Genomic DNA, 12,498 nt, shown 5'->3' with positions numbered 1-12,498 from the left:
GAAGAAATTCCCTTAAGGTGGTCTTGAGATATCACGTTCACAAGAATGAGACAGACAAGGTCACAATGACCTTGACCTTAGACCTACGAACATCAAAAACTAATCTGCTCATTGTTACATCCAAGTGGACATTTGCGCCAAATTTGAGGCATTTCTTATGAGGAGTTCTTGAGATATCGTGTTCACAAGCATTGAACGGACAACCTGAAAATATAATGCCTCCTGCCACGGCTGTCGCCGGAGCGGAGGCATAAACTCTGGCAGAAGCAACTTCCATGTTCACAAAGCTAAAATTAATGTTTTTGTCAGTGGAGTCTTGTGGCTTTGATGAGAGCATGGGGAAGTAAAGCCGTAAATGGCTTCCCTAGCAGAAGGGGCTGTCTGGGTAAGGTAAAGCGGTGAAAATATTCTTAATACAGCGTACGCTTAAAATGTTTTGCTGCTGCCCCCATCCACGGTAGTACACTGCTTAGCTCGTTGTACTTCTGCCTGTTTCTTTTGTATTTACCAATGTGTTACCACTGCTGACAAAAAAGAAATTATCTGAATATCAGTGAAAGATTTTCTTCTAGCTAGTAGCGCAGCACGTAATGAGCATAGAGAGGCTAAATTGTGCAAAGTTTGCATCTTCCACTAGAGCTCAACCAAACCAAAACCAGGATAACAAACATGCAGCCACCCTCTAGCTGTACTGGATGTGGTAGTCTAAGCATATAAAGCATGATAGAAATGATCTTTTCATGTGCCAAATTTTAGTTTACTCACCTAAAATATATGAGATAACAATCCCTGGAATGTAGCGTCCTAAGACAGCGAAGAAGGTGCACAAACTGCAAACCAGCAGGCAAAACTAGAAGACACAGAAAACAAAAACACAAAGACAATAAAATTATACTGACATAGTTTTATCTGCTGTCAGTTACTGTAAGTATACAATAAGTATTGGTTACTCTTTTATAGGAAAAGTTAAAGTTATACTGTGCAAATATTTTATCTGAATGGGCAAAATGCCCAAAAACCTGACAACCACATGCTTCTCTGCTCTACTGTGGGAACTCAGTAAAGACAGCTCAGGCTGGTTTGGATCATCAGCCCACTCTGCCTTACCTTGCCGGGGTTTTGCTGTTTGAAAGCCGACGTCTCTTGGAGGAAGAGTTTGAGGGAGTCGCTGAGCTGAGGTCCAGCCCCGGACCGGCTGTCCTGGCCTGAGTCAATGATCTCCCAGCTACAAGATAAGAGAGACAGAAGAAATGTTAGTCATCCTCACCTCGACAGTGTATGCCACCACTAAAAGTCTGGTCACGTAGGTCAGGTGGTTTCAGACTGGCTTTGTTATCAATAAAGAAAATGTTTCTCTAACCTTATTCAGGTATTTTTTTTTGTCTAAACCTGAAACAAAGCTCTGCTGGTCCATCTTTGTTTGACCAGTGAGGGCACATGATCATTCTTCGAGATCATTTTGTCATTTAAAACTGCATTAACATTTTTGGCCACTGTGAGGCAGCAGAATCAAGCTGTAAAAACAACACTGCGCTATTATCACCTTGTAAGATAGTATGGGTAATAATTGCTTATCTACATATCCAGAAACGCAAGCATTAGCAAGTGGGCAAGCAATCTGTCAATTATTTGGTCAGTCAATCAAAAAAAAAAACAACAACAACAATTCTGATGATCATTAAATTATATAATCAAGCAAAAACACCAAACATTTGCTCATTCCAGCATCTGGACTGTGCCGCTTTACTCTAACTTCTTACTTTAATTCAGTCAATTAAAGTACTTTAAAGACATCACACTGAGCACTGGGAACATGTTACAGGCTTTTTTTCACTATTATTTGTGACTTTAGAGACAAGATGATCAATCTGTTAATCGAAAAAGCAATTATTTGATAAGTACGTAATGACGTAAATGTTGCTATGCTGATGACACTCAGCTTTATCTAAGGCAATAATGCTAAATGTCTCAATATAATTTTCCTTGACAGAGATATAATAAATCCTTGATATAATAAAACCGAAATTACTATGTACTTGTAAACGCTTGAAGATCCAGTCATTACTTTAAATGTATGGCATCCAAGAGAGACAATAAAAACTAATAGAATGGGCAAAGTTGTCATATTGAAATTTTAGGTGTGTTGATTTATTCACGTCATCAACTTGTGCATTGAGTAACATTACAAGTAAACGTTCCACCTTAAAAGCTGTCAGCAGTCGGCCCAGTGAATTAAGTTATTATTTTCCCAGACAACAGCTGCTGTGAGAGGCAGCAAAACATCCTTTCATTTTATAGCTACAGTTTACTAATGCATGTAAGACTTGCCACGGTATAAACAGTGGTTACATGAGCTTCAAAACCAGCCACAACTCAGCCCTGGGCAGAGTGACTGTACGCTATTGACCAATCAACAGACTGCAGTGTTCACAGCTCCACCTTTTAGTACCAGATCTGTATGCTAGGTACCCCAACAGAAGGGGGACCAAAACTGGGGACGGTCAGGAACAGTTCCATTGGTACAGTCCACAACTTTTCACAGTGGAAACAAAAAAAATGTGCATCAAACTGAACCAAACTGAACCGAACTGAACCGAACTGAACGGCTTGGTGGAAACGAGGCTTTAGTGTTTATGACTAACAGACTAATACAGACTCCCTATTACTAAATTACATTCCCTATTCTGTCCATAACCTGGAAAGAATTGTATCCACGCTCTGGTTTCTCTTTATAATCTTCTCCAGTACTCTGAGATTATCTGACCTAAAGCTGTTGGCAGTTGCTCAGTCAATATTTATATACTGCGACAACTTGTGTTGTCTTTAAATGTGCTTTACAAGTAAAGTGACTTGACTTATTGTTATGTGCAGATGGTCAACAAGTAATTACTGATGCAGTGACTCTGCATTAAAAATAGTATTAACATTTGACTTGACTAAGAGAGGGATTGAAGAGGTTTATTTGGAGGCTTAGAATTCTACTGGTTGAGGGTCATTGATAAAATTTAGTCCAAGTAAAAAGCCAGTCCAATGCAAATGTCATCGTCTAAATTAAGAAGCCCACAATAAAACTGGCGAGATGACTAAATAGACAGGTGGTAGATGGGAATAGGAACGTGAAAGTGCTTTCCATGCTGTGGTACTGCTGGGAATTCTGGGCCACCTGGTGAGGTATGAAACTTTCCCCTCCACCTCGAGGGTCCCCAAAAAGCACCTCCTGTTGCAGCTCCACTCTCTACCCTCGTGCTCACTTCACAAACAGCAGCTATAAAAGGCTCACATGTGGCTCATGTGTAGGTCATGTGCGATAAATAGATAAGGGTGTGAGGCAGAAGAAGTTTTTTCATTGGGGGTTTCCTTTATCAGGTTGAAACATGTTGCAGGTGATAAAAGGTAAATGTCTGTACTACTCTGAACCAAAACAATTCTCCACAGACATTAGCTAGCACTAGCAAGCACATTCTGCTGGCTTGTTTTAGACAATGGAGGAAGATGTCCAGAAATACTCAGTGGTGCGTTCAGAAATACTCATGCTGAGTGTCGGAGCGCACTCTGGTACAAACTGGACTGTTCGTAAATTCGGAGCCTTATCCGAATGTACCATTCGGTTGTCCAGAGCACCGCACTCTCGGAGTGGCAGACCGCAGTCTGGGCACTCTGTCTGAGGAGACAGAGCAGCAGAGCGCCGTGCCCAGTGAATGTGCGTTTAACTTAACCATTCCTAAATTCATATAGAAATATAATGCTCTGTTTCTTCAACCAGCAGGGCTATCATTTTAGTGTAGAGCGTCAGACTGAATTTACGAACAAACCATGTCAGGTCACTCACTCTCTGGGACCGACAATGTTACTTGAATAAGTAAACACTGACCAACGGGACCAGACTGGCCGACCTGTATGCTCTCACTCAGTGGATGGATGAAGTCACAGGAAGCTTTGTGGTTGATTACTACGCCAATCTTACAAAGGAGGACGACACTTGAACGGTTTCCTCCGGTTTGTTTTGCTATCAAAGCTAGCTTTAGCTAAAGCGCTTAAAAGATAGCATAACAGAAAAATCCTCTTAATAAATATTATTAATAATTTAATAATCAGTATTTAATAATAATTAATACCTCCCCAAGTTCTGATTATGTGGACATGATAACCCTTAATACACATAATGGTATCCATCCCTACAACAGGAAATACTTTTTCCCTAACCTGATATGAAGTGTGCGCTGCACATGTGAGCATTTTTGATGATCGCCTCCGTCCAGTCCTTTCGTCTTATTACATTTAACCATAGCTCTCTTTGTTTTTGTTGACGGGCAGTGGGGGCTGGTATGTGATCAAATTTAAGTTTTGAGCCATGACTCCTTCTATTCTGGCTCCCAATAACACAACAAGACGACATTTTAAGACTCCTTTGTAGCCTACAGCCCTGTGGTGGAGAGTCGTGTTTTGACTCCAGCTAACAATCTGACGTCATTGTGTTGCTTATCTTGATGGCCCACACGCTGATGGAGACAATCAAAAAAATTTGCAAACCCATAAAGTTGCAGTTACAGTTTACATCCGTGTCTGTGAAAACATGGATGCTTCATAAACATCTTCCCCCCGGCAGCACAAAAGATCTTTACAATCAACACAGTTTCAAGGTGGTCACCCAAGATTAGAGTCATCATTTCAGTATCTGACCAAATGTCTCCTTCTGTTCCTGAGTTATGACATAAGTAAGTAAGTAAGTAATGGCAGGCAAAGTGTTTTTGCTGAACATTATGATTATCACAGTGAAGCTGACCTTTGACCTCTTGGATATAAAACGTCATAACTGTATCATTTTATCCTGTTAGACATTTGTGTAAAATTTTGTCGTAATTAGCGTATGAATACTGAATTATGGCCAAAAACGTGTATTGTGAGGTCACAGTGATCTTGACCTTTGACCTTCAACCATCAAATTCTAATCTGTACATTCCAAGTGGATGTTTGTGCCAAATTTGAAAAAAATCCCACCAGGTGTTCTTGAGATATTGCATTCACAAGAATGCGATGGACGAGGTCATAGTGACCTTGCCCTTTGACCACCAAATTCTAAGCAGACCATCCTTGACTCAAAGTGGATGTTTTAAAGACAGTCTCTCATGGTGTTTTTGAGATATCATGTTTACAAGAATGAGATGGATTAAGTACTCTATTGGTATTGGTATCACTTTAAGGGTACTGGTTTCTTAATTCTTAAAATGATATCCTGCTCTTTTTGTCAGCATTAAAGACAAACATGTCAATTTATGTTTTTAAACCCATGGCTGAAGTCAAATTTCCGCTGTGGTTAAAATCAAATTAATCAAACTGACAGTGTAACAGGGACAAGATAACTGTCTCAACACCTTCCATCAGATTAAATGACAATGTACTAAATTTAAGTCCAACAGAGGATAAAAACTACACGTCCTGGAAGCAGCTGGTGTGAGATCCGGTTACCACAACAGGTTCTCGCCAGTTAAAACAGCTGTGAGGTTCCTGTGTTAATTGGGAAATGTGTGATTACAGTCTTTCAGGGGGTATTCATTTCTATAAGAAAAGAAACTTTATTTTCCAAGAATTATCCACTATTTAAGAAAAGGGACACCAGCAATGGCTGGGTGATCTGTTGTGACATATATACTGTAAAATGACAGAAATTTGTCAGCTGCACTGATTTTGCTCGACTATAAACCTCTTTAAAACATCATTTAAGAAAGTAAAAGGTAACGCCAGCACATTTACTCATTGCCATAAAAGTTTAATCAAGACAATGTTTAATGTTACTCGAATTCTGACAGGTCGAACCTTTTTTAAACATTTTGATCACATGAAAATCCAAGTAGGTACATCATCAGTACATTGTCTGGAAACCATCAATCTCACAACCCACTGGCCAATATTTTGGGAGATCCGATATATTCAGGCAAAGAATTCCTTTTCTGTGCTCCCGTCACTTCGGCTAACTTCTGTTAACAATTATCTTCATATGAATGCAGATCAAACTTTAAAAAAAAAAAAAAAAAGCTAATATAAAGCTAAATTGTCATCAACTGATAGCTGGTGGTCTCTGAAATTGCATTCTGGCCAAAGTGTCCCGCCTCTACATGCGGACTGTTTACCTGTTGGTCAAAATAGATTTGTTAACACCACTCATACTACAAATGGAAAACAGAATGCTTCAGATAACAAAATCTTGTCTTGTTGCCTGCAAATAGATTCATCGATTCATTCATTCATTTTCCATAACCGCTTATCCTGTTAGGGGTCGTGGAGGGGCTGACTAGGTGAGAGGCAGGGTACACCCTGGACAGGTCACAAGACTATCACAGGGCTGACACATAGAGACAGACAACCATTCACGCTCACGTTAACACCTACGGGCAATTTAGAGTCACCAATAACCTACATGTCTCTGGACTGTGGGAGGAAGCCGGAGTACCACACCCACACTGACACGGGGAGAACGTGCAAACTTCACACAGAGCGGCTCCCCCACCCTGGGGAGTTCAAACCAGGAACCCTCTTGCTGTGAGGTGGCACCACAGTGTTAGGGATCCATAAATATCTGTACATTATTTCAACCTGCTGATTGTGCCAGAGAAAGACTCACCAAAGTCATTATAATCATACTCTTGGGACCATGGATGTATTCATCAGATTTTATGGCTGTTCATCTAGTAGTTGTTGAAATGTTTGTCCAACATTGAATTTTTGAACCAGGGTGGTAGAGTGAGTGACATTGAATAATTCTATCCCTATAAAGCCACAGTCTAACACGAGTTGAAAGTTAACTGAAACACTGGCTACCAGCTTCAATCCAAAAACACTTGCACCATACTGTTTGCGAAACTAAACCTCCTAAAGTCCTCCTGCCCCTCCATTTTTCTCCTGAATCCTAATACCCTTTCTGAACCCTATAACCCCATCCAAACTGCCCCCCTCCCCCCAATGTATCTGCTAGGTTACAAGTAACAAGCAAGCACGAGACAAGCACAAGGAGCTACAGTATCTCATATACACCCACCATCCCTCCCACCTGACCTGAACGCCATGTCTTGTCTCAGATAACCCTCATGTCGAAAGGTCAACCCTCTGCTCCCCTCTCGACTTCCAGGCACATGTCCCCTGTAGGAAGCTGATTTCCAAGGAAACATGATGGGTCCAACATGTGACAGTGATACTACGAGGCAATAATAGCAGTAAGGGATGGACAGGGTAAGCATTTCTCTGTACCACGAAAGACAGACGTCTCCCTGGAAAAAGATGCAAGTCCTCTTGGATGAATCACCTTCAAGTTTCACCACATCAAAGTGTGGAAGAGTAGTTAGTTGGAGATTGTTTTCCCACCATCATGGAGACATTGACTTAATTTTCTTGGCGGTGATAGGGTTCACTGCCATGGGTGAAACGTTTCCAGTGAATGTTTGTTTGGTGGCTTCGTTCAAAAAGCTTGAGTGTAGAACAAGACATATGTATGTATGAGACTTTAGCAGGAAAGCTAATGTGGTTTGTTGTTTAGAGTCTGTGACTCTGGCTGCTGTCTGACACAATGTGACCATCTGCTCAACCTGTGATCTGACTATAAGGTCTTTGTCTGTAGAGATAAATACTGGAACAGTATTCTGTCAAATAAATGCAAAACTAGGGGGTGCCATCATGAAACCACAAACCACATTGATTTTCTTCTCCTCTACAGAGCAGACATGTCTCATAGCAGACAACAAAAAAACAAAATGCAATTAAATTTCAGTTGGACTTAAAATTCAGACTCTTTGTCGGGTGGATCAAAACATTCTCATCCCAACACGTCAAATACCACCGCTTTGTCTGTGGACCTACACGTCTAAATTTGAATCTCTATGTCCACCTCCTGTGTCGCATTTGGACGTTCAGGGACAGCGTGTCAATTTCCACTTGTTACATGCAGTTGTTTTTTTTTAAATAAACTCACAATGTGGGTAAAAGACTTAATTTTAAGGTTTCTTTCCTTAGGTTTAGGCAACAAAACAGGCTGTTTTCATAAACTGTTCTTACGTTTTCCAATGAAAAGTAATACACCCAAATTCGTACATATCCCACTTAATCATGAGACAGTAATTCATGCATGACCAATGTACTTTGGAAGGCTGTGATCATGTGACCAATGCGCTGATGGGAGTAAACAAGGAAGAATTCCCAAGTGCTTGTAAAGAGGCAGGTTGGGGTGGTGGATGGGTCACAAAAAAACAGACGTTCATTCAGGACTTTTTCCTGTGTGTTCTTTGTGAACTCATTTTAAGGTATGTCCTCACCATGTTTCTTTTCCTAAACCTAACCTAAGTAACTTTTACTGCCTAAACCTAGACTCTGTAACTTTACGTTAATTACGTAACTGTACGTTAAAACATTACGTCATTCGTGGGGTGCTAATTCATAGGATATCATACAAACTGCTCTATTAGAATACGTTGACCTGGAGCTGTGATGTTTGAGGGTTTCAGCAGATGGTGCTATGAATAACGGGATGGTGTTTGCTCAGGTGCTCTTTAGGGGTACACTCTTATTAGCCTCCTTGGGTGCACTAATAGAGTGTGCCAGGGCTGACGTCAAAACCCGGAAGTTTAGCATCGCGCTGGTTCCCGGAAGAGAAAGTGAATGTGATTTTTGCATTGCGTTTTGGATTATGTCAGAAAATAAGCTCTGTGGCTAACACAAGTTTATGATACTTACAGGTTTTGTTCAGCGAGATAATCTTCACATATGAACACCTTTCATACTTGATGTCACCACCACTAAGCTTTCAACTGATTTCGGACGCTTTATTTTAAAAACATTGTATAATGGGGAAATCGGACTGTTTAAGCTAAATAAGAAGCTGTAATGGCGGACTGCCAGCACTCTCGCCAGTTCGGGGGTGATGAAGTTTACTGTCCCCGACAGGGTTTGTAGTCATATTGAGCAACTTGTTAGCAACCGCCTCTTTTACGACACGTAAAAGCTTCAAAATTCACAAGTAGGGTATTTACTGACGTGTTTTATGTCGTAGAACAAAACCTGAAACTCGCTTAAGCTTTGGTTAACCACAGACCTTATTTGAGGCATTTTACCAAAATCCTATTCAAAAAAACGTACTGACTTTTAGATGAGAGAACCGGAAGTGCTAAAAGCGCTAACGGAGTTCCGGGTTTACTGGCACACTCTATAAACAAGGAAGCGGTCCCGAGTGGTCTTGTAAAGAGGCAGGTTGAGGTGGTGGATAGGTCACAAAATCACAGACTTTCCCTAGGAGATGCGTGTTCAGAACCATGTGAACTTTGAGTCATTTCAATGTACGTCATCACCATGTTCGTCTGTTTTGTCTCAAACCTAATCACAGCAACTTTACCTGCCTATACCTTACCTCTGTAACTTTACATTAAGGATGTAACATCATTCATGGGGCGCTAATTTGTAGGATATCATGCGAACCATTCTATAAGGATACATTGAACAAAATCACGTGGTTAGGTTTAGAAAAATACATCATGGTTTGGCACAGGTAACGAGCAGCTGGCTCCTACAGGCTCCCAGGTGAAAGTCCACAGTTTTTTTGACCCATCCGCCTCCACTCCTGCCCAACTTATATGGACTTTCTTGCTGTTGATGTCACAGTAGTCGCCGCCGCCCAGTGAGTATCATATCACCAAGAAGGGTGCCTCTGTGCGTCCATGTCTGACGTTGACATCCACTGGAAAAGCAGCGGTATTTGACAAGTTGGGGTGTCATCCGCTGCCTCTAAAACTGACCCACCCCGTGCGAATCATACCACCACCAAAGGTGCATCTCTGCATCTGACACCAACATCACTCACAAAGCAGCAGTATTTGATGAGTTGGAAATGAGAACAGGCTGGGTGGATTTCTATTCCCATCGGTCTCTCTTACTGCTTCTGTCCTCAGAGATTTTCCAGTGACTCACACTTCACTAGTTTAATCCAGAAGCATTACACAATTTGGAATACCTGAGGAATACCTGTCATGGGGTACAAATCCTGACAGTTTCCAACCCTGGCATCACGTGTTGTCTGAGCTCCAGGAACATATTGGATACTGAGAGGCGAATATATCATGTTTCATTGCTCCAGACCACCACCGCCTCCACCACCCACCGGTGTGTCAATCAATCAGTCACGAAGTGTTTTCACCGTAGTCTGAAGACTTCTGTCATCACTCCAACAGAAAAAATGTCCAACTTTCAACAGAGAAACTTGTCACGTAAGAGCACTGCGGGCGGGGCAGGAGGGCAGTGGCACCACATGAGCAGCTGTCGGACAGATGTCACTTTTTACCCAACCAGTAATCTCTGAAACAACACAGGGAGCAACACGTCTGAGCCTCTAACAAGCCCGGTGACGGCGCTTTAAAAATAGAGCCAGACAAACAATGCGAGGAATGGCGGCAAAAACAACCCAGCTCTTCACTTCTGACTGCGAAGAGAGTGTAAATATGTTTACCCACATGTCTGTGAGGGTCTATACCACAGAAACCCTGACTCTGATGCAACTAATACCTGTTTATGTTCTGCGTAAAGCCATACATACATACATACATACATACATCATATACAGGAGCTGACATTAACAGAGTGAAAAAGAAAAAGTCCTGGCTGATTGAATTTACAGTTTTGCAATAGGCCAGTCTGCCAGAGACACAAGGCCAAAAGCTACAACCAATGTTATGGATGGATGGAAGCAATGATGCAATGATGTGTACCACTTTCCAAGTAGATCTATGCCACGCTGTTCTTGTTATTGATCAATTTGGACTGAAATTAAAAGGTAAATGTACCAAAAAATTATTGGTTTTGTTCTGTGAACCAACGTCCCCCATGATGTCATAAAGTACTTTACGTACGAACACTGATTGCACAACCCAATCACAAACAAGAACCTGATTACAGGTTCAGTTCACCCAAATCACCAAATAAAGGAACTAAAAACATTTTCACAGGTACCGTTTTGGATTTAAGAGCAACGTCCTCAGTTAAAAGTAACCAGGTGTAACTGGGACGTTGTTTCTGGAAAGACATGTTGTCAATAAGAAAAATACCACGAATGGATTTCCATTTACCTCCAATGTTGGGCGATGGAAAAAATCTCTAAGGGATATTCCTCAAACCCAGATGAATAAAACCAAAATTATCTGTATGGCAAGATTTGGGTGAACAGACCCTTGAAATAAACAAAAAATCTTCCCTACTTCCTTCACCAGCTCTCACACAGCTTCAGTCATACCTCAGTCCTGCCCCACGGTCTTCAGGAGACATCTCAAGAGCTTCAGGTACCTTCACAAGATTTGACGATGCTATTGAAGGCAGCCAAACACCAGATAGTCAAGATGATAAAGACAACCAGAACTTGTCTTTGCAGTAAAAAAAAAAAAAAAATGACAGTACAAACTCGGGGTCGAGCCAAATTCTGGTTTTACGTGCCACACGGCGCGAGAGCAGCTTGTGTTTATCCTCAATGAAGCCCCAGTTGGAGTATTTCAAGCGGCCTCGTCTAAAAATAAACTGGTCACACTACATTCCAACTGACAGCCATCAGGAGGACAGAGGGATGGGGTTGGGGGGCAGATAGAGACAGCAACACCCTCCACCACCACCACCACCCTCCCTCCCTCCCTCCTCTTGTGTCAGTGACATGGCATGGACAGCAGGATGAGAGGGGACATGTGACTGTTGACAGTGTTACCTAAACACTGGACACTTTGGGAACTACATTCTTGCTAAGTCAGATGAGTAGATCGATACCACTCTAATATCTGTCCACTCAATATGACGCTACGGCCAGGAGCTGCCTAACTTAGCACAGAGATGAGGGACAGAGGGAAATTGTTAGTCTTGCTCGTCCACAGTGGAGCCGGCTGGGCCATGCTGTAATTTCTCACTATTCCCTTTAAGCCAGGTTGGGTTCTCGTGTTCTTGGTGTTTTTGAAGGGAACTAGCAGTTCTTGTGTGGAAATGGCAGGATTTTTTTCGGGTATGAATCATTAGGGAAACATGGATGTATTAAGAGACCTGGATACAGCTTTGGAGGCGGGGCTCGTTCGTTCCCATGAAAGTTGCATATGAAGCCAAAAAAGCTTTATTTCTGCTGTACAAAATGACCCTGATCTTCCGCACTGTGTGGCCCAGAGAACAAGGCCACTAGAGACTTACGGGCGCCGAGCACAGCCGATCGGCTGATTTCAGGTTTAGCGCTCCGCTAACTTGAATGGGGTTAAAATAACTTGATCTTGTGGCTCTTTTACAGGTGCATCTCAAGAAATTAGAATATCATGGAAAAGCTCATTTTTCCCCCTTGATATAATCCAAGAACTTAAACCTTCATATATTCTAGATTCATTACACATAAAGAGAAATATTTCAAGCCTTTTGTTGTTTTAATTTTGATGATTACGGCTCACAGCTCATGAAAATCAAAAATCCAGGTTCTCAAAATATTAGAATATCACATAAGACCAACCAAAA

The 12,498-nt window shown here is 41.6% G+C and overlaps 1 protein-coding gene across 1 annotated transcript in view; it reads right to left on the bottom strand.

Moving 5' to 3' along the window:
- The window catches only part of retreg1 (reticulophagy regulator 1), a 48,225-nt gene that overhangs the window by 7,258 nt on the left and 28,469 nt on the right, over positions 1 to 12,498 (bottom strand). The window contains exons 4-5 of the mRNA XM_050074738.1: positions 1,108 to 1,225; positions 766 to 850 (exon numbers count right to left, since the gene is read on the bottom strand). Of these exons, the coding sequence (XP_049930695.1) occupies positions 766 to 850; positions 1,108 to 1,225 (203 nt within the window). The remainder of the gene's footprint in view (positions 1 to 765; positions 851 to 1,107; positions 1,226 to 12,498) is intronic.

The sequence above is a fragment of the Epinephelus moara genome, chromosome 21 (genome assembly GCF_006386435.1).
Source record: "Epinephelus moara isolate mb chromosome 21, YSFRI_EMoa_1.0, whole genome shotgun sequence".
NCBI lineage: Eukaryota > Metazoa > Chordata > Actinopteri > Perciformes > Serranidae > Epinephelus > Epinephelus moara.
The sequence above is the reverse complement of the archived record's forward strand: the minus strand, read 5'-3'. Positions and strand labels throughout refer to the sequence as shown.